This window comes from Ictalurus punctatus, chromosome 10 (assembly GCF_001660625.3).
Source record: "Ictalurus punctatus breed USDA103 chromosome 10, Coco_2.0, whole genome shotgun sequence".
Taxonomy (NCBI): domain Eukaryota; kingdom Metazoa; phylum Chordata; class Actinopteri; order Siluriformes; family Ictaluridae; genus Ictalurus; species Ictalurus punctatus.
Genome location: NC_030425.2, coordinates 12195001 through 12212500, shown reverse-complemented (window position 1 = coordinate 12212500; position 17500 = coordinate 12195001). Strand labels below are relative to the sequence as shown.

The 17500-nt window shown below is 39.8% G+C and overlaps 2 protein-coding genes across 8 annotated transcripts in view; both read left to right on the top strand.

Annotated features, from left to right (window-relative positions):
* hdgfl2 (HDGF like 2) overlaps positions 1-7202 on the top strand; it is a 14108-nt gene extending 6906 nt beyond the window's left edge. The window contains exons 7-16 of the mRNA XM_017477897.3: positions 50-230; positions 392-473; positions 810-1113; positions 1195-1313; positions 1723-1790; positions 1884-1954; positions 2271-2372; positions 3352-3505; positions 3862-3988; positions 6366-7202. Coding sequence (XP_017333386.1) covers positions 50-230; positions 392-473; positions 810-1113; positions 1195-1313; positions 1723-1790; positions 1884-1954; positions 2271-2372; positions 3352-3505; positions 3862-3988; positions 6366-6462 — 1305 coding nt within the window. The 3' untranslated portion in view covers positions 6463-7202. The remainder of the gene's footprint in view (positions 1-49; positions 231-391; positions 474-809; positions 1114-1194; positions 1314-1722; positions 1791-1883; positions 1955-2270; positions 2373-3351; positions 3506-3861; positions 3989-6365) is intronic.
* Positions 7203-7528: 326 nt separating this feature from the next.
* Positions 7529-17500, top strand: part of ap3d1 (adaptor related protein complex 3 subunit delta 1) — a 35599-nt gene continuing 25627 nt past the window's right edge. For 6 of the 7 annotated variants that reach the window (XM_047158116.2, XM_017477896.3, XM_017477895.3 and 3 more), the window contains exons 1-4: positions 7529-7871; positions 15643-15738; positions 15894-15974; positions 16799-16879. In XM_047158116.2, coding sequence (XP_047014072.1) covers positions 7776-7871; positions 15643-15738; positions 15894-15974; positions 16799-16879 — 354 coding nt within the window. In that variant the 5' untranslated portion in view covers positions 7529-7775. The remainder of the gene's footprint in view (positions 7872-15642; positions 15739-15893; positions 15975-16798; positions 16880-17500) is intronic. The other variant, XM_017477894.3, reaches the window with a different exon arrangement.

The following is a 17500-nucleotide window of genomic DNA, read 5'->3' as shown; positions in this document are numbered from 1 at the left end:
AACATGTTAAAATTGATAACGATCACCATAATTCCTCATGTATTTTTAGAAAGCATCCTCAGATTCTGATTCAGGCTCAGGATCCCAGTCAGACCATAAGCGGGACAGGAGTGATTCTGAGGACGTGAAGCCACGGCCGGCCGTCTCTGGATCCGAATCCCAGTCTGGGTCCAAGTCGGAGTCTGAATCGGATCCTCCACCCAGGAAAGCTCCACAGGCACGCAAGAAAGGTGAAACCGGCACCCGTTAGTGGTCCATTTAGCATAATTAGTTTAGTGACTCAGTGAAATACTTGATGGCAGCAGAAACAACTAAAGACTCTCCTTTTATTAAAAGAGGCAAAAGATGTACAATAGGTTATTAACTAGTACATGCCTATATATGTTTTCAGAAAAACCGCCACAGAAGCCACGTGCAAGGAAGCCTAAACCAGCACCAGAAAGAGCTCCTTCCTCTTCATCAGACAGTGACAGGTGCGCAAGGCTTGTTCACACTGTTGGTGTTTTGTAAAAAATTGTCAAAACAGATAAACTTGCGTTTACGAGTTGACTGTAAACTGGTTTCGATTCACCACATATTCATAACGTGCACAGTGGTGTGTAGTAGCAGAACAAAATGTTTGTATAGTAATTATGTTCTATACACATCAATTAACCAGCTGTCTAAAATGTCAAAAAGTCTAGCTATTGAATGTCCATTTGGACTGAAATATGGCAGAAATGCTTACACATAAGCTGTGATTATGTTGTGTATTAAATCACGTGTAAAACTGAGACTGGTTGGTTGAGTTTGTTTGTTTGTTTTTGCAGTGACAGCGAGTCAGACCAAATCAGTGATTGGAAGAAACGGGACGAGCAGCGGCGGCGGGAGCTGGAGGAGCGCAGGAAGAAGGAGGAGGCAGAGGAGCTTCGCCGGTTGAGGGAGAGAGAGAAAGAGGAGGACGAGAAAAAGAAGAAGGAAAAAGAGAGCAAAGCACGGAAAGACAATGCCGAGAGCAGCAGTAGCAGCAGTGGGTCGGACGAAGGCGTAGACGACCATCCTCTCAAGAAGTCCAAGAAACCACCGCCGCCTCCTATCCCTGCACCTTCAGATTCTGATTCACCGCCAGATCAGGCAAGTTTACGCTTAAGAAGCGTTCCGTTTTCAGGTTGTGGGATATTATAGACATGTCACTTAGTCGATTTTCCTTCTCAGGTGAAAAAGTCAGCTAAACGTCAAGATGGCCAGAAAGGCAGACAAAAGAAAGAGGTAAAAGAGAAACGGGAGAGGAAGGAGAAGAAGATTCCGCGATCTGAGGAGAAGCACAGAGCGAGGTAAGAAACGTAGATTTTTGCCATTCCCCCCCGCCATTTTCTCCTCTTTTCTCCCGAATTCGGTCTCCTATCTCAAGGTGGTGGAGGTATGTGGTTCCTCTGACACACATGAAGCCAACCTCTGTATATTTTCGAACTGCTGCTTATGCAATATCACAGGGCAATAATGCAATATTCAACGTAGTGTCTGCACATGAGCTCACAGACCTCTGCGGGTTGTCAGTGTCGCTCTGATTGACAGCGGGGAGAGAGTATGCCATCCCTCCCACCCTGAGCGTATAGCCAATTTTGCTTTCTTGGCTATTGGCCATTGATGGCTGTGACAGATATCTGCTGTTTTTGTCTCACTTTCATACTGAACTGAATCATTCATTCATTCATTCTTATCGGAACTGCTCTTCCTGATAAGGTCCAAGCCTGAGAAGCCAAAACGAAGACCTGAACGTCCACCTGAGAAGAGAGTAGAGAAGAAAAAAGGTATGAACAGCACATCTGCACACCTTCAGGTGTGAATGGTCTTATGTATAATCCTTTTTTCATAATTTCGCTTTGAATGTGTTGTCTCTTCAGAACCATCTCCAGAAGAGAAACTCCAAAAGCTGCACACCGACATTAAGTTTGCACTGAAGGTGGACAACCCTGTAAGTTTACAATACCTCAGTTATTAAATACTTTAAGTACTGACACTGAGGACTCCACAAAAAGCTTTACAAAAAGCGTGTCACTACAGAAATGTTAACATATTGCATAGAGGCCATTTAAGTAAAGTTGTGATTTTCCTCGCAGTCAGAACTATTGTCACAGCTTCTGTTATAGACATTTGGTCAGAACCCTCTGACGAACCACAATCGAGAATTCAACAGTGCTGTGGTATAAAGCAGAATAATCTATTGGTCTGATTTTGTTTTTTTTTGTGATTTTATCCACCAGTAATTAATTTTTTTTTTTTTGCTTCAGGATATTGAGAAATGTTTACAGGCCTTGGAGGAGCTGAGTGCTGTACCAGTCACCAGTCAAATCCTACAAAAGAACTCTGATGTCATCACCACACTCAAAAAGGTCTGCCTTCCATATTCACATATTGACCCTACGACAAGCTGAAGTCTTGCCTGAGCACCTATACCAAATTGTGAAGTAGAGCATTATAACGTAATAGTAAAAAGATTTACGTGGAACATGTGGAAAACATCCAGCGATAAATGCAATGCAGTCTGAAATGACAGACTTTTTGTTACATACAAAGCAATCTTAATATCTTATTCTATTCTTTTATTGAACAGTAGGAGGAAAAGTTATCAGCCTGAAATATTAAATGTCTGTCAGCAGAAAGGGTATAAAACCTGAATGCTCCATAGCACATCATTACCTTCATGGCAGTTGTGTTGATCAGGTTCTGATCATACCGGTTATACATTTATTTGCAGGTTGCTGATGCAGTGCTCCTTTATACACACATTCTTTTATTATTTTCTCAGTTCAACTCCCAAAGTGATTCTATGACACAATACACATAACCCCTTGTAATCCACAACACTTTGATTTTGGGTTGTTGTTGTTGTTGTTGTTGTTGTTATTACCTAGTGGGGATTCAATCTGAATCTCTACACTTTGCACATTAACATTATGGATGCTTTAAGATAGCAACGCACTGCTTTCCTGAGTTGTTTATGATCATACCAGTTTAGTTTCAGCCACCGGTTCAGTTTTGTATGGCTGTAGTGGATGGAGAAAGCTACACACACTGTCCCAGAAATTCTGAGAAACATTTAATTTCAAACAAAACACTAATTAAATGAGTCAACTAATGCTCACTGTCTGTACTAAAAACAACGTACAGTTATTGGTTCTTTTACTTGTCCTGCAATTAAGCAAAAAGTAGTTGAGTTAATGATTGAAAGAATTTGAAACTGATGAGACTTGATTATAGTATATATGTTTACAGAATGTAAACAAATTGTCATTTAACTGGAACATAAGTGGAGTAAGTTGTATGCTGTGAAATGTCCAGCGGAAACTCATATCGGTCTCTATTCAACAGATTCGACGATACAAGGCCAGCAGTGCAGTAATGGAAAAGGCTACGGAGGTCTACAACAAGTTAAAACTCCAGTTTGTTGGAAAGTTGGAGATAAATAAACCAAAACTACAGGAGAAGGGCGAGGGGGAAAATCAAATGGAGACACCAAGCACAGGTAATCCTTCATGGTGACTGACTATGAACACATTTTATTTTTTTTCTTCCTCTTTCCAGTTTGACACCTGTCCAGTTCTCTGTATAGTCTCATATAACCACCTAATGTTGCTTGTCCCTCAAATCTACACTGTGGCTTCGCAGCTTGCTAAAATTTAAACGTTGTTCATCCTAGTTGAGTTGAGCCCTCTACGGATTTATTGTGTAGAGAAATGCTACGTTCTGTCAAAGTTCCTGTTCAATAACAGTTCACAATTCATAACCTGCATGGAAGCAATCTATTAGCTTTGAACTTATTCCCAGAAACCAGGTTTTGATTAAATTTACCCTGATGCATTTCACACTCGTTTCCACAAGATTCCAAACCAGTGAACGGAGAGTCAGAAGCTGAGAAGAAGGACGTTGTTTCTGAAAGTGAATCTAAGGAGCCAAAGTCTGCAGTGCAGGAGGAGCAAAGTGACCACAAATCACAGAACAACGAGAGGTAAATAAGTTTTACTTACAGTAAACACATGCACAGACTAATCTACTAAGGTAAACTCACAGGAATGCACCATCATACCACCTGTTTATTTAAACATAATGTAGCATAATATCTTGTGTACATGGTTAAATGCACATCGAGCATATGCAATCTTTTTTTTTTCTTCTTCTCATAGCATACACTATTTGACTTTTTTGTTTTTGTGGTAATGAGCACTAAATGTCTTGTTTTGTTTCTTTTGCACTCCACTGTACATCATTTGCAACCAGTTACTCTAACCACTGGCTTATTGGCTGCCAAAACAAATGTAATTAGCTTGAACAGTCCAAGGTGTTTGTCCACACATCTATCTACATCTATATATGAAGCGTAAAGTCCATAGAAAGAACCTGAAATCATGCAGTTACATTTTCTCTAGCAGGGGTGGTCCGAACTGAGAACTGAAAAAATACTGTAGCAGAGCTGATAAACGTAAATGAAGTGAAAAAAACTGGCAGCAGTTCAGTGATGCTAGTTTTCTAAACAAGGAATCAGCTTGGCTTATGTAGCAGGTCTTTTTATGCCCAATCACATGCATTTGTGTAAATTGTTTAGCATGATTGCAGGTCATCGGACCAAGAGACTGGCTATTAGGTCAGAAAGGGGAGAGTTTTCTCATCTGTTTGGCGTCTGTGGCACTATACACAAGTTGTAACATAGTACCATTACGAATGATTTACGATTAGCAATAAACTAATGCTTAATAGTTAATGGACCCTGACAGATTTTAGTTCAATACCCCTAGTGTGTAGTCTGTGAACTTTATTTAAAATCATAACCAGCAAAGATGACATGAATATGCAACTTACAGATTCACAGAAAAAAAATATTTGTATGGCAGTGATAGCCAGTGTTAACCAGAATAAAGCCCCACTGTCTCATATTGTTATTGAACTGTGTTCTAATTATAGCTGGCCCAGCTTCGTCTGTTCCTATGCCGTATGCTTCATTGGTACAGGTGTACTCCTTTTTTTTTTTTTTTTTTTTTTTTTTTCTTTTTTTTTTAAGCATTTTATTTTATTTTTTGATAAATACTGTAGTTCTGATAGTACATGAAGAACACGTGTGGTGTGGATTTAGCATGCTCTTACTATGTGCTGCTCCTGAGGCACAACATTTCAAAAAAATAATGACTTTCAATACTCTGAGGACAGAAGGGGAAATGTCGATTACATAAGGAATAAAACGGGCTGTTATAGGAAAATAATTCATGATTGTGTGATGTTTTATTCCTCTTATACCATAGAGATTTAACAATGATTAAAATTTTTTGTAATATACAGTTAACTCTACAGGTGCATCTCCAAAAAATCCCCCCCCCCCCCCCCCCCCCCCCGTAATTTAATTCAAAAAGTGGAACTTTCATATATTCTAGATTCTGATTTCCAAATTAAATGCAAAATTTACTTTCATCTTCCCCATGATTGTGGCTGTGTACTGAACCAGACTGAGAGATTAAAGGCTCAGGAAACTTTTGCAGTTGTTTTTAGTTAATTAGCTGATTACAGCTCTTCTCACGTCAACAGTTCTGTTTTATAAATTCTTTACTCTAATATTTTGACATACTGGATTTTTTTATTTCCATGGGCTGTAAGCTGTAATCAAAATTAAAACAAAAAAGGCTTGAAATATTTCACGTTGTGTAATGAATTTAGAATATATGAAAGTTCCACTTTTTGAAATAAAAAAAAATTAACTTTTAAAAATGAACTTTTGATATTCAAAATTTTTTAGATGCACCTGTGTATATAGTTTTACTGTAAACTATTCTACATATAGTTTTAATAATGTGGACCATCTGCCAGGCAAGCCGTTTCCTCACCAGCGCCTCTTTTTTTTTTTTTGTGCTCTCTTTTCAAGTTAGTAAAACAAAAAATGCTGTCTCCCAAGGCAGAAAATGTACTGACCATTACAGTGCATTTACACTGGAGACTGAGGACTTGCCGCTTTCTGGTTTTTCTGTAACAAGACAAGCTTTATTGACATGTCCTCTTTCGTCTATGATGAAAAAGTTACTAATCGTTACGAAGCTTGGACACTGGAAACTCCTTCTATTATGTAAATCATCCAGCATTAAGTCCCTGTGAATCAGCGGTTTTTAGAAATTATAATGTATTAGAATATGTGCGTTAATATGGTGATTTTATATTACAACTAACGCAATTGTCAGAGCTGCTGTTGTAGAAACTTTAAGGGGGGAAAAAAATTCTGACCAGTCAGAATCAAGCACTTATATACAACAATGCTGTGGTATAGTGTCAGTTCAAGCCTGTGGGTTTCATGTGATTGCATCCCTGTGCCTTTATCAATAAATGAAAGTGGCTGTGCCTCATTTCAGGCCTGGAGCAGACAGCCCTGCTGAGCAACAATCACAGACGGCTGAGGAAACAGATCGCACTTCAACAGCAGACACAGAGCCTCCGCTACTAAGCTGAAGACCCGAACCACTCTTTTCTTAAATGAACTGAGAACTTTTGTCGTTGATTTGTGTACTCTGTGAAGATGTAATCCTTACCCAAGACCACGTTGCTCTTTTACACGTGTACACACTCTGACTCTTTCCTTACGTTTGTGTCGGTTTTGTCCACCATTTCTAAACACCTGTTATGATGTATATAAAATTATACAAAAGTTATTCCCAGTACGAACAAGCTCAGCAAGAGCCTTGTTTGTGTTCAGTGTGGCAGTGATCCTGCACTAAATGATGTTTTGTTGTAGTGAGGGAGTCAGCGTTATTTAAAAACACTGATATTTAAAAGAAATGCCCAGGCCCTGATGTGTGTGAAAACACTGTGTTTTTGGTACTTAGTAGGCCACTTTTTGTTAACCAGACTCCATTACCTTTTCCTTCTTTTTTTGCATATAAAAAAGGAAACAGAAAAAAAATTTCATTAACCAAAACCCTTTGTAAATTGAGCCATACAGCAGGAATTATGACCTATTTTCATACAGTAGTACACCTTCATTTTAACCAACATGAAGTATGATTTACAGTTATACTGTCTTTTCAACACATTTTGGAGGAAGTTGAACATTTGCTTGTCTTGCGTATATAGATGTTTTTAGTGCAAATGTAAATTGGTCAGATCTTTTTTTTTTTTTTTTTTAAAAAGTCATTGATGGAAATTGAAATAAACATCAGCATGGTGGCCCTAATAACTGATTTTTAAACATATTTTAGCAGTGTTGTGTTTGTGGCTTGACACAGAAAATAAGAATGCTAATGATTTATGAACGCAAACACGGATACTTGCGAGTCAAGTAAATTTAATCAAATTCACACATTGTTTATTGAAAAAAAAAAATAATAATAAAGATTCACCAACCAGAGAATCGCGTAATAATCAAAATATAGGCCGAATCGCAAATCATTTTCTTATTGGCTAGAAAGTGCACAATTAAAGACCGAACAAGTTATTATCCAACAACCTATGGAGTGCGCTTGAGTAGGGAACAGGTAGTCATTTGGGATTCAACCGTGTACTCTGTCAGCTGATCCGGGCGCCATTTTGTCAACCATTTCCTAGACGGGTCCGCTGCCAGTCGGTGAGTTTGCAATTACAGGAGGAGGAGAACGGACCCAGCTGGACTCGCCTTCTCAGGGCTAGGATTAGCAGACGATAGTGTGCTCCTGTGAGGACGGTGCTCAGGTGGATGAAAGCCTGTCTAGCGGGCCTGTCAGCTCGGAAAACACCGCTTGGTCTCCCCGGACAGGAGCGACAGGAGGCTTGGCTTTGCAGCAGCAGCCATGGCTTTGAAGATCGTTAAAGGGAGCATCGATCGGATGTTCGATAAAAACCTTCAGGACTTAGTACGTGGCATTAGGAACCACAAGGAAGATGAGGTAAGATATTATTTATAACGAATAAGATTGTCCTAATTAGTGAGTTACATGCGAGGACGTGTCAGTTGCTTAAAGCTATAATGGAAAAGCTATTCAGCTAAACGTAACGGTTCCTATTAGCGACGACTACCTGCGCTAGCTTGCTAACTTCCTCTGTTTACTGCTCTGCCTCCGTTCGTCCAGTCGCTAGTATGGAGTAAACCTTTTAAACAGACTGTTACCTTACATGCTATCATACCGACCGTTATTATTATTATTATTTTAATGTCGCACACATGAATTAGCGCCAGAAGTGCCGAAGAGGAGAGACGTCCAAATTTGTGGTCATATGGTAGAGTTAGCATCAGAGCTTCCAGTCAGGGGAATGAAATGGGCACGTCGCGAACACGGAGCTGGAATGAATTAGCTGACCCTCCACTCTCCTTCGGAATGAACACCGAAACAAAGTATCGTCCAGCCAGCTAACTGACATCTTACTGACATCCTATTGACACCCGAGCGGCTGAATCAGCTCTCCGACATAGCTGGCTATTGGTACCACCTAGTTCCAGGTGATGTAGCCTGCTAGCCTGTGAGCTAATCGAGCTACGATGAGCTGGCTCGCGAGCTCCTGACAGCTGTTCTGTTCATTTACATCAATCGGATATTATCCGGAAATGTCACCCAGTGACACATCTGTCTCTTTGTAAATGCGTTTATGTATATATGTTTTCGTTATTTGGCTATATTTATGTGTTTTTTGTGGTGTAAGGGGCCTCGGAGATGGTTGAAAAGCAATTAGGACAGAGAGTTAGCGCTGCTAGGTTACATGCTTTTAATTATTCAGGTGTGAACTTGGCCTTTTTATTTCACTGGGAAGTTCAGTTGTGTTCAGTCTGAGTGCAGATGTGCTCATGTGGCGCTGCAGTATGCTGTTGAACCCTGTAGTGTGGCCATTTCATTTCAGGGGAAAGTAATAATAAGTGTATGTTCAAAAGGTCGGTGGGTGTGGGGGAGAAAAAAAGAATCGCCAGATGACGTCAAGGACAATTTGCATATTCATTGGATCGTCACGGTCATTTGCATATCAAAACGGAAGAAGTGAAATCTTCCAGAAACAGAGAATGGAGTAAAATAGAGTTTTATTTCTTACAGAAAGAAGTCATCATTAGGCCGCGCGGGGTCACACTAGGCTTTCAGCATGCGTGTTTTTGTCGGACGCCGCTGCGAATACGGGCGGGAACAGGATATGACGTCATCCGTCTCAAGTTTCTCTGCTTCACACAAGTTGTTTTTTTTTATCGTTCAAAACTGTGATGTAAAGTACAGGACCGCTCGATACCGCTAAAATTAGCGCTTCCGTTTTGGAATTTTTAAATTATTTTTTTAAACTAAAAAAGTCATGCAGTGACGTCGCAATCATCTACTGGTCACACGTCTTCACGTGATAAGATTACACAGGTCAGAGTTCACCAAATATGAACTTTCATCACATAGAATAGTACGAAAATTCTACGCATGAGCTTGCGTTTCCAGTTCTGCCATTTTCAGATGCGTTTGAATGTAAGTCAGTGGAGCGCTAAAGCCTGGTGTGATCACGGCCGTAGTCACGGCCACAGATTAACTGTTTACGTATTTACAGAGCCAAAGAAGCAGTGGTGGTCAGCGGTCGAGAAATGGGCACAAAGGAAAGGGTTATGGATGGAATAACTTGCTTTTATTATTTGTAAATATAGCCAAGAAGAGATGTTTTAAAATGAAGAACCAAGAAGTCAAGTGGGTTTATTGTCGTATTTTCATGTAACTCGTATACACTGGAACTAATTGTTCCTTTGGGTCCATGGTACATCGCACCAGAATACAGTAGCACGGTCCACAGAAGTACAAAAAAAAAAACCCTGCCAAAAGTAGCATCCATCCCTAAAGCTTTTTTGTGTGTGTGTGTGTGTCAGAGAGAGAAATGGGAAAATCTTGAGTTTGTCTGTATTTAATATTTTTACTTGTTTCTTTTTTTAAATATAAAGCAATATACACATCCATCCACATCCATTTTCCATACCGCTTATCCTACACAGGGTTGCTGGGGAGCCTGGAGACTATCCCGGAGATCTCGGGCCACAAGGTGGGGGACATCCTGGACAGGTTCCCAACCCATTGCAGGGCAATATCCACATCTGTTAATGCTATTTTAGACTGTGTCTGTGTTTATTAATATCGGAAAAGCCAGCAAATTAAAGCTGCTTTCCCGGTAATGCAGTGTCTTTCAATACTTTCAATCTGTTGATGTAACATTCAGCTCCGGCCGTTCATACCTGGCAAGATAATCTCTAAATTTTTCCTCATTTTCAAATCCGTCCAGTTACTACTAACCAATTGCTTGTTAGTTTAATTGAGAATTTAAATCTCCCGCCTTATAATTTGCTGTGAAGTCTTAGGACAAATAGGCCACTGAATCATTCAGCGGTGTTGTGAGTTTTCTTCACACTCAAGTGTAACTGATACATTGCAAGGTCTTGCTAATTTTGCAAAGTATATTCCCTGTGAATTGCTGTATTCAGTTGCAGCAGAAAATGTCAACATTTCATTACTGCTGTAAACTCAGGGATACAATAAATTTTTAAAAATGTATTTATCATTTGACAGTTCAGTAGTACCCTGTGGCAGTGATGCAGTCCTTAGACATCTTCCATGTTTGTGTAACAGCAGTGTATCTGGCCTTGGCTGTGCGGTGTGTAATGTAGGCCAGGTTGTCCTGTAATTTTATCAGCCTGCTCAGCTGTATGTGCCTCAGTGCTGCTCCATTTGTCCCCAGCGCATGTTCAACTATAGTCTCATTAGGAGCACTGCATGCCTGAGGCAGACTCGCAGGACATGACGTGATCTCGTGAAACTCTCATTCTTTAGCGCTGCAGGCAGTCACAGAAAAACGTTGTTTAGGAGGTTAACTATCCATCTTCATTTGCATAATGGAACAATATTAATGCAATAAAGCACTAAATCTTTTTATTCCAGCACCCAAGTGGTGCTATCAGTGTTTTCTCCTGAGCTCCTGCTCATTCTTCAGTGACAGTTATGTTAAGCATTGCTTATTATGATCATCGCTCAGTGCCTCCATCCATGACAAAAGACTAAATAATAATCTGGTTTCTCATTTCTCAGTATTGATGTATGTCTGGGCCTTGTGGGGCATGATTTGGCAAAAAAAAAAAAAATCTAATTTTAAGAATACCTTTCCCAGTACAAAGTATTTAACATGGTATTTATAATTGCTCATAAAGTGGCAGAAAAAACAATACATCACATTTGTTTTAAAGTACATGATATTTAATGTTTCTGGGAAAAAAAAGAACAATAAAAAGGAAAGGGAAAAATTAACCAGAGACGGTCAGTGTTAGAAAAGTGCTGCAAATATCTGAGAAAAAACTCTGAACTAGGGCTGCTCGATTATGGCAAAAATCATAATCATGATTATTTTGGTCAATATTGAGATCACGATTATTAAACACGATTACTCATTGACTTTGGAAACATCATGCATTTATTGAACTTTAAAAAAAAAAAACCCATCTTATTACATTTTTAACTGTGGATTTCCTTGAATATAGTTCAGCTGAAAAAATATATGTAAAACAAAATTAAATAAAAAAAAATAATAATATAAACTTCTGCGTTTTCTGCATGTCTTTTTTCTGTATTGATGTTTCTCTTGTAAGCTACGGGAGCACGTCACGTGATGCATTTCAGTGAATCACATCGCCAGAAATGAACTTTAAACTTCCGTAGCCAATGAAATTCAGTCTCTTGGTTTAGATCAGCTTGTAGGTTCTCACAATTAGCAAGCTCTAGAAAGGAAATGAACGTATTCAGACCAGCCGTTATGATGCTATAGGAAATGAGCCCAATGATACCAAACGTTATTTCTTTTTGTTTCACATTGGACTCCTTGAAACCAAATTGTTTCCAAACGGCTAAAATGGTTTAACCTTTTCTTGTCGACCAGAGGCTCTCTTTTTGTCATCTTGACTCGAGCTGAACTGAAAATGCCCCAGCCTGGCAGTGAGTGAGTTTGGCCTTTTAGGGAGGGGCTAAAGCGCACCGCCGTACAGAAAAATGCCGCACGGTTTTTAAAAAGACAAAACGAGAACGTTGCGAAACAGAACACGACACAATAATGGTTTTATCTGTGCTCTTTTGTTTTCATAATTGTTGGAGGCTGTGATCAAAAATTCGATTAATTGCACAGCCCTACTCTGAACCAATAACAGTATCAAATCACTGTGTTGTCTACCTCTTGCTAGGTGTGTATCGTTTTGCAGCTACTCACATGAGTGCAGATCATTATGCTGTCTGTTCGAATACATCTGGGAACTGACTTGAATCATGAGCAATGAAGAGTGTAGTAATTGAGGTATAAGAGGAATAAAACATTTCGTATACACACTACGTGTCTTCTGATGGACAAAATGCAAACATCAGCAGCTCTTTTAATCCTCGTTTATGTAGTCTGATTATGAAACATAAGGAAGCATGGACAGGCTTGCATTCACGCTTACGTACATTCTACTCATAAATGTAACCAGTTTATTAGGGCAAGCACGGGTAAGTCTGATTTGCCGTGATCGGTGATCATGTAAGCCCAGCCCGAACAGTTGATTGATTAATGTTGATTTAGTGTTCTGTACATAACCTGAAATAGCTTCTGCCTGTAGGATGAGTTCTGTGAATGAGGTACTGTATATACACTTTATGGTCAAATGTTTGTGGACACCTGATTATCACTTTTTGTGATTGACATCCCATTCCAGATTAAGCATTTTTGGTGTTGTTACAACCTCCACTCTTCTGGGAAGGCTTTCCACTAGATTTTGGAGCGTGGTTGTAAGGGATATAGAAATTCAACCCCAAAAGCATTAGTGAGGTCAGGCACTGATGTTGTTGGGTGAGGAGGCCTGGGTTGCAGTCGGTGTTCCAGTTCATCCAAAGATGTTCAGTGGGATTGAGGTCAGGGCTTTGTTCAGGCCACTCGAGTTCTTCCACTCTTAGTTTGTTCAACCATGTGTTCATGGAGCTTGCTTTGTGCACAGGTGCATTGTCATGCTGGTACAGGTTTGGTCCAGGAAAGGGAAATTGTAATGTTATCCTGTACAATCGTGTGCTTCAGTTTGGGGAAGGGTCACATCCATCCATCCATCCATCCATCCATCCATCCATTTTCCGTACTGCTTATTCTACAGTAGGGTCACAGAGCCTGGGGCCTATCACAGGAAACTCAGGGCACAAGGCAGGGGGAGACCCTGGAACCCATCCCTGCAACCCACTGCGCACGCATTCACACGTTATGGACAGTTTGGACATGCCAATCGGCCTACAATGTCAAAGTGCAAGCTCCACGCACACAGGGCAGAGGCAGGGATCGAACTGCCAATTGGAAGTGATAACCACTAAGCCACCGTGCCCCTGAAGGAGTACACATTTGACCATGTTCATAGACATCATTTCCAAGTTCAGAAATCCATTGTGGACTGCTAAACTTCTTTTCTTTTTTTTTCTTTTTTTTTCTCTCAAAGAAACATTGTGTTGTGGAATCAGTTCTTTAAATGTAGTCTGTTTTACATGTCAGGACCTTTTGAGCGTAATGTCTCTCTTCGCTCTGTTTCATCTGGAGACATTTGGAGTCAGATGTCATGAAAGGCTCCACCTGTGTAACCTGTACCAGCTCGCCTAGATACAGTGTCTGTTACCCAGCCAACCGTGGACAGAACTCTGAAATATTCATCCCCTCCTAAATTAAGCGCCAGCTCTTTTGCTTGTGTGTGTGTGAGAGAGTGTGTTTGTGTGTCCGTTTGTTCAGCTTTTGCCTGGCCAAGCCCTTTCTGTTTGTTTTCCTGATAGTACTGTCTGTGCATATGAGAAGTCAGATTTTCTAGCCAGAGCGTTACTTTTTTCACCCTGCCTTAGGTGAGGAATGCAAGGTGTGGGATGGGTTCTGACAATCTCACCAGTTTATGATGTTTGTACTGTGAGGGAACGAGAGGTTCAGCTCATTCACTCGTGAGACTCTTACTGTGCCCAGGTTATGTTTCTGAAAAGGCATTTGAGTGGGCTTCTTCCACAGTTAGGAGATGGCAGCTGGTCACAAAGAAAGCACACACATTGTACAAAACTATAATAAGGATGCAGCCGGTATGCTGGAGAGGAGCAGCTGTGGACTCTTGGCCTTTCGTCTCATTCCTGTGCAGCTGGGATCACATTCACCACTGCAGTTTCTCTCATAATGCCTTGTTCCCTCCCCTCATTCTGTCTGTATGCTGTCTTATGACTTAAGACACATGACCCTCACTCCATACAGTGTGTGTTTGTGTGTGTGAGAGAGAGAGACAGAGAGAGACAGAGAGAGACAGAGAGAGACAGAGAGAGACAGAGAGAGACAGAGAGAGACAGAGAGAGAGAGAGAGAGAGAGAGAAAGAAACACAGGGAGATCTAGAAAAAGATGGATAGAGGAAGAGAAAGACAGACAGAGAGAAACAGGCAGAAAGTGACTGACCAAGAGAGAGAAATGGACTGGGAGAGAGAGAGAGATACAATGAAAGAGAGAGAGAGAAAATGAGATGGACTGTCAGAGAGAGAGAGAGGTTTTTTAATTTTATTTTGTTTCTTTTTTTTCCCCAGGTCTTCATCTAAGTGCTGACGGGAGGGTTTTTTTTTCAAAGTGTTATTGCTGCTAGTTTTCAAATCTTGTGCTTGACATATGACAAGCTCATGCTGTGTATTGGCATAAAATTGACTGCAACACACACTTTACATAACAGTTCCTGTCTGTTAGCCCAATCCTGCATCTCTACTGAAGACTTGCTTAGCTGAGTGAAGCCATTAGTGATTGGTTGAAAATTGTTGATCCAGTTGATCAGGTTTTACAGCTATACCTTAACTTTAGAGCAAGTAGCACAACTAAAAAAAAAAAAAAAAAATTGTATCACTGATATGAATATAATTAGCACTTATAAAATGTACAATTTGGTTTATATATTGAAGTATAAGGGGGCGCAGTGGTTTAGTGGTTAGCGCATTTGCCTCACACCTCCAGGGTTGAGGGTTCGATTTTAAGGTACTAATCACGATTTTTAAATATATTTTTGCGATGCGTGATCTGTATCACGACCCTTATACTAACAAACAGCCAGCAAGCAGGTAGTGATTATTATTTATTTCATGTAATACATAAAAAGAATTTATTTTTCTAGTTTTTATAGAAGAAAAGGAGGAAAAAGTAAAAAGAAAAAAAAAATCAGTAAACCGTTTAACATTTTGCAATTTTCAAATTTAAGTACAACAGTTTATCACCTTAGATGGCTCCAGTCAGTTTATGATGATTAAAAAGATTCAGTAATGTAATATCTATGATGTCACAAGATGTTTTTCTGAGATTATATTATCATTTCGCTCAGCCCTAGAGCAGCTCACAAAAGTTTACTAATCTTTAATTCATGCATTTTTAGCTCCTATTTAGCTTCAGGATCATTTTATTTGCTTGCGGAGATAACGATCCCATTATAACACAAATGAAACGCCTACAATTCTGCATGTGCAACTAACAAACCAGGTTCCTATTAATGATACAGTCTTGCAGCAAGTGGATCATATACTAGGGATGGACAATATGGCTATCAATATTGCGATATTAACATTAAGATGCACCTTTCCTAGTATCATGGGTGTCTAAAGCTGTAAGGAGGAAGTGAAGCATTCTCCATCACTACCACACAGTTCACTTTCTCCACTGTCTCTCCACAGGCCAAATACATCTCCACATGCATCGACGAGATCAAGCAGGAACTCAAACAGGACAACATTGCTGTCAAAGCCAATGCAGTGTGCAAGCTCACCTACGTAAGTCCACCAGTCTGTCCTTTGCATGCTTTGTAGACTTCTGCTGTACAGATGTGATGACATCAGTGTGTGTGCAGGTTTCACTTTGACGCTTTGTCTTTGTGGATAAGCTACATGTTTGATGAGGTCATCCCTTGTGTTGTGTGTGTTTACAGTTGCAGATGCTTGGATATGATGTTAGCTGGGCTGCATTCAACATCGTTGAGGTGATGAGCTCTTCCAAATTCACCTTCAAGGTAAGAAGGCAGGAAAACTTTGTCCTTCTTTGCAGTCTTAAAAAGTACTTATGATATAGAAACAGACAAATCAGTAGCCTGGGCGCCCTAGACAAGCAGGCGATTTTTATTTATTTATTTATTTTTGATTATTTTTTTAAATTCATAGTTGCGCAGTGGACAAGTAGGTTCAACAACCAGAAAAAAAAAAACCTACTCTTATTGAACACAAAACAAATGTTTTCATTTGGTGCATAGCCTTTCATGAAGATTTGACACACCTCAGTGCTGTACTATAGAGCAAAATGCATGATCTGAATCCGACTGCCTGCTGCACTACATGCATTAGCCGAGGCTCTAACTGTCTCACGGTAGGATGATTTTACCAGGTGGATTAATTAGCACATATGGATGACAGATGATCTTTTCAGAATCAGGAACACACAGCTATGTGAAAACACTAAGCAAATTGAGCAAACTGAGGTCCAGCACAACACACAGCCACCTCACGGTTAAACACGGTGACAGAAAACCAAGACTAGGTTCGGACAAGGCACGGACACAACCACTACTTTAGAAACTTTGTTCGAAGAGAATAATGAATGAACAGTATATTAATTTGTTTCTATTAGTCGGTATTAATGTACTTTTTATTATTATTAGCTATGTCTTTTTAGCCTACAAAGTTTCTGGGCAACCAAAAATGGGCCTGGGCAAGCACGTTGGGGTTTTTACTTGCCCAATTAATTTAATTGGGCTTGCTAATACATTTTTTACATTCATCCCTTTGTGTCTTTTTTATGTTATTATTTTTTTTTTAAATTGCTGTCTTCTCTCATTCTCAGCGAATTGGTTACCTGGCTGCCTCCCAGTGCTTCCATGAAGGCACTGATGTCATCATGCTGACAACCAATCAGATTCGCAAGGTAAGCTGTACAGTCTTTTGGCTCATTTTGTTCCTCATGTCCATACACTGCACAGTTGTGTTCTACTGAATCTCAGTGATGTGCTGTCATGGTGAAGGACAGCCAGCTTGTGGTCTTATTATCTGGGGAAACAGCAGGAGTCCTTGTTTTAGCTCAGCAATGTACTAACCAAGTGCACCTTCAAGCTCACACAGTCAGCCTGGCTGCTCCAGGTATGCAAATCTTCTTAGCTATGCTGCATAGCAGACATGGTCCAAGTCAAGTCTCAAGTGTCTGAGGTGGAGTCCAAGTCAAGTCTCAAGTCTTTGTTGTATTTTTAGCAATAGTTCTTTCAGCTAGATATTGTAATTAAAAGTGTATGAGGCTAAATCAATTTTGAAATATTAAAATTGATTACTTCTACAGAATGTCTTGTTCATTTATTCAAAATTGTCTGATAAAGCACACAAGGTTTTACTTAAATCATTCATTCAAAATTAAATCATTAATCAACAAACTATCGCTTTCAAACTATTACATTTGATCCCAGAGTTCTCCCTGTAATTACAAGAACATATTAATTCATAAAAACATTCATAGAATATTCAGAAAAGACATAAATTTTCTTTGACATTTAGTGCC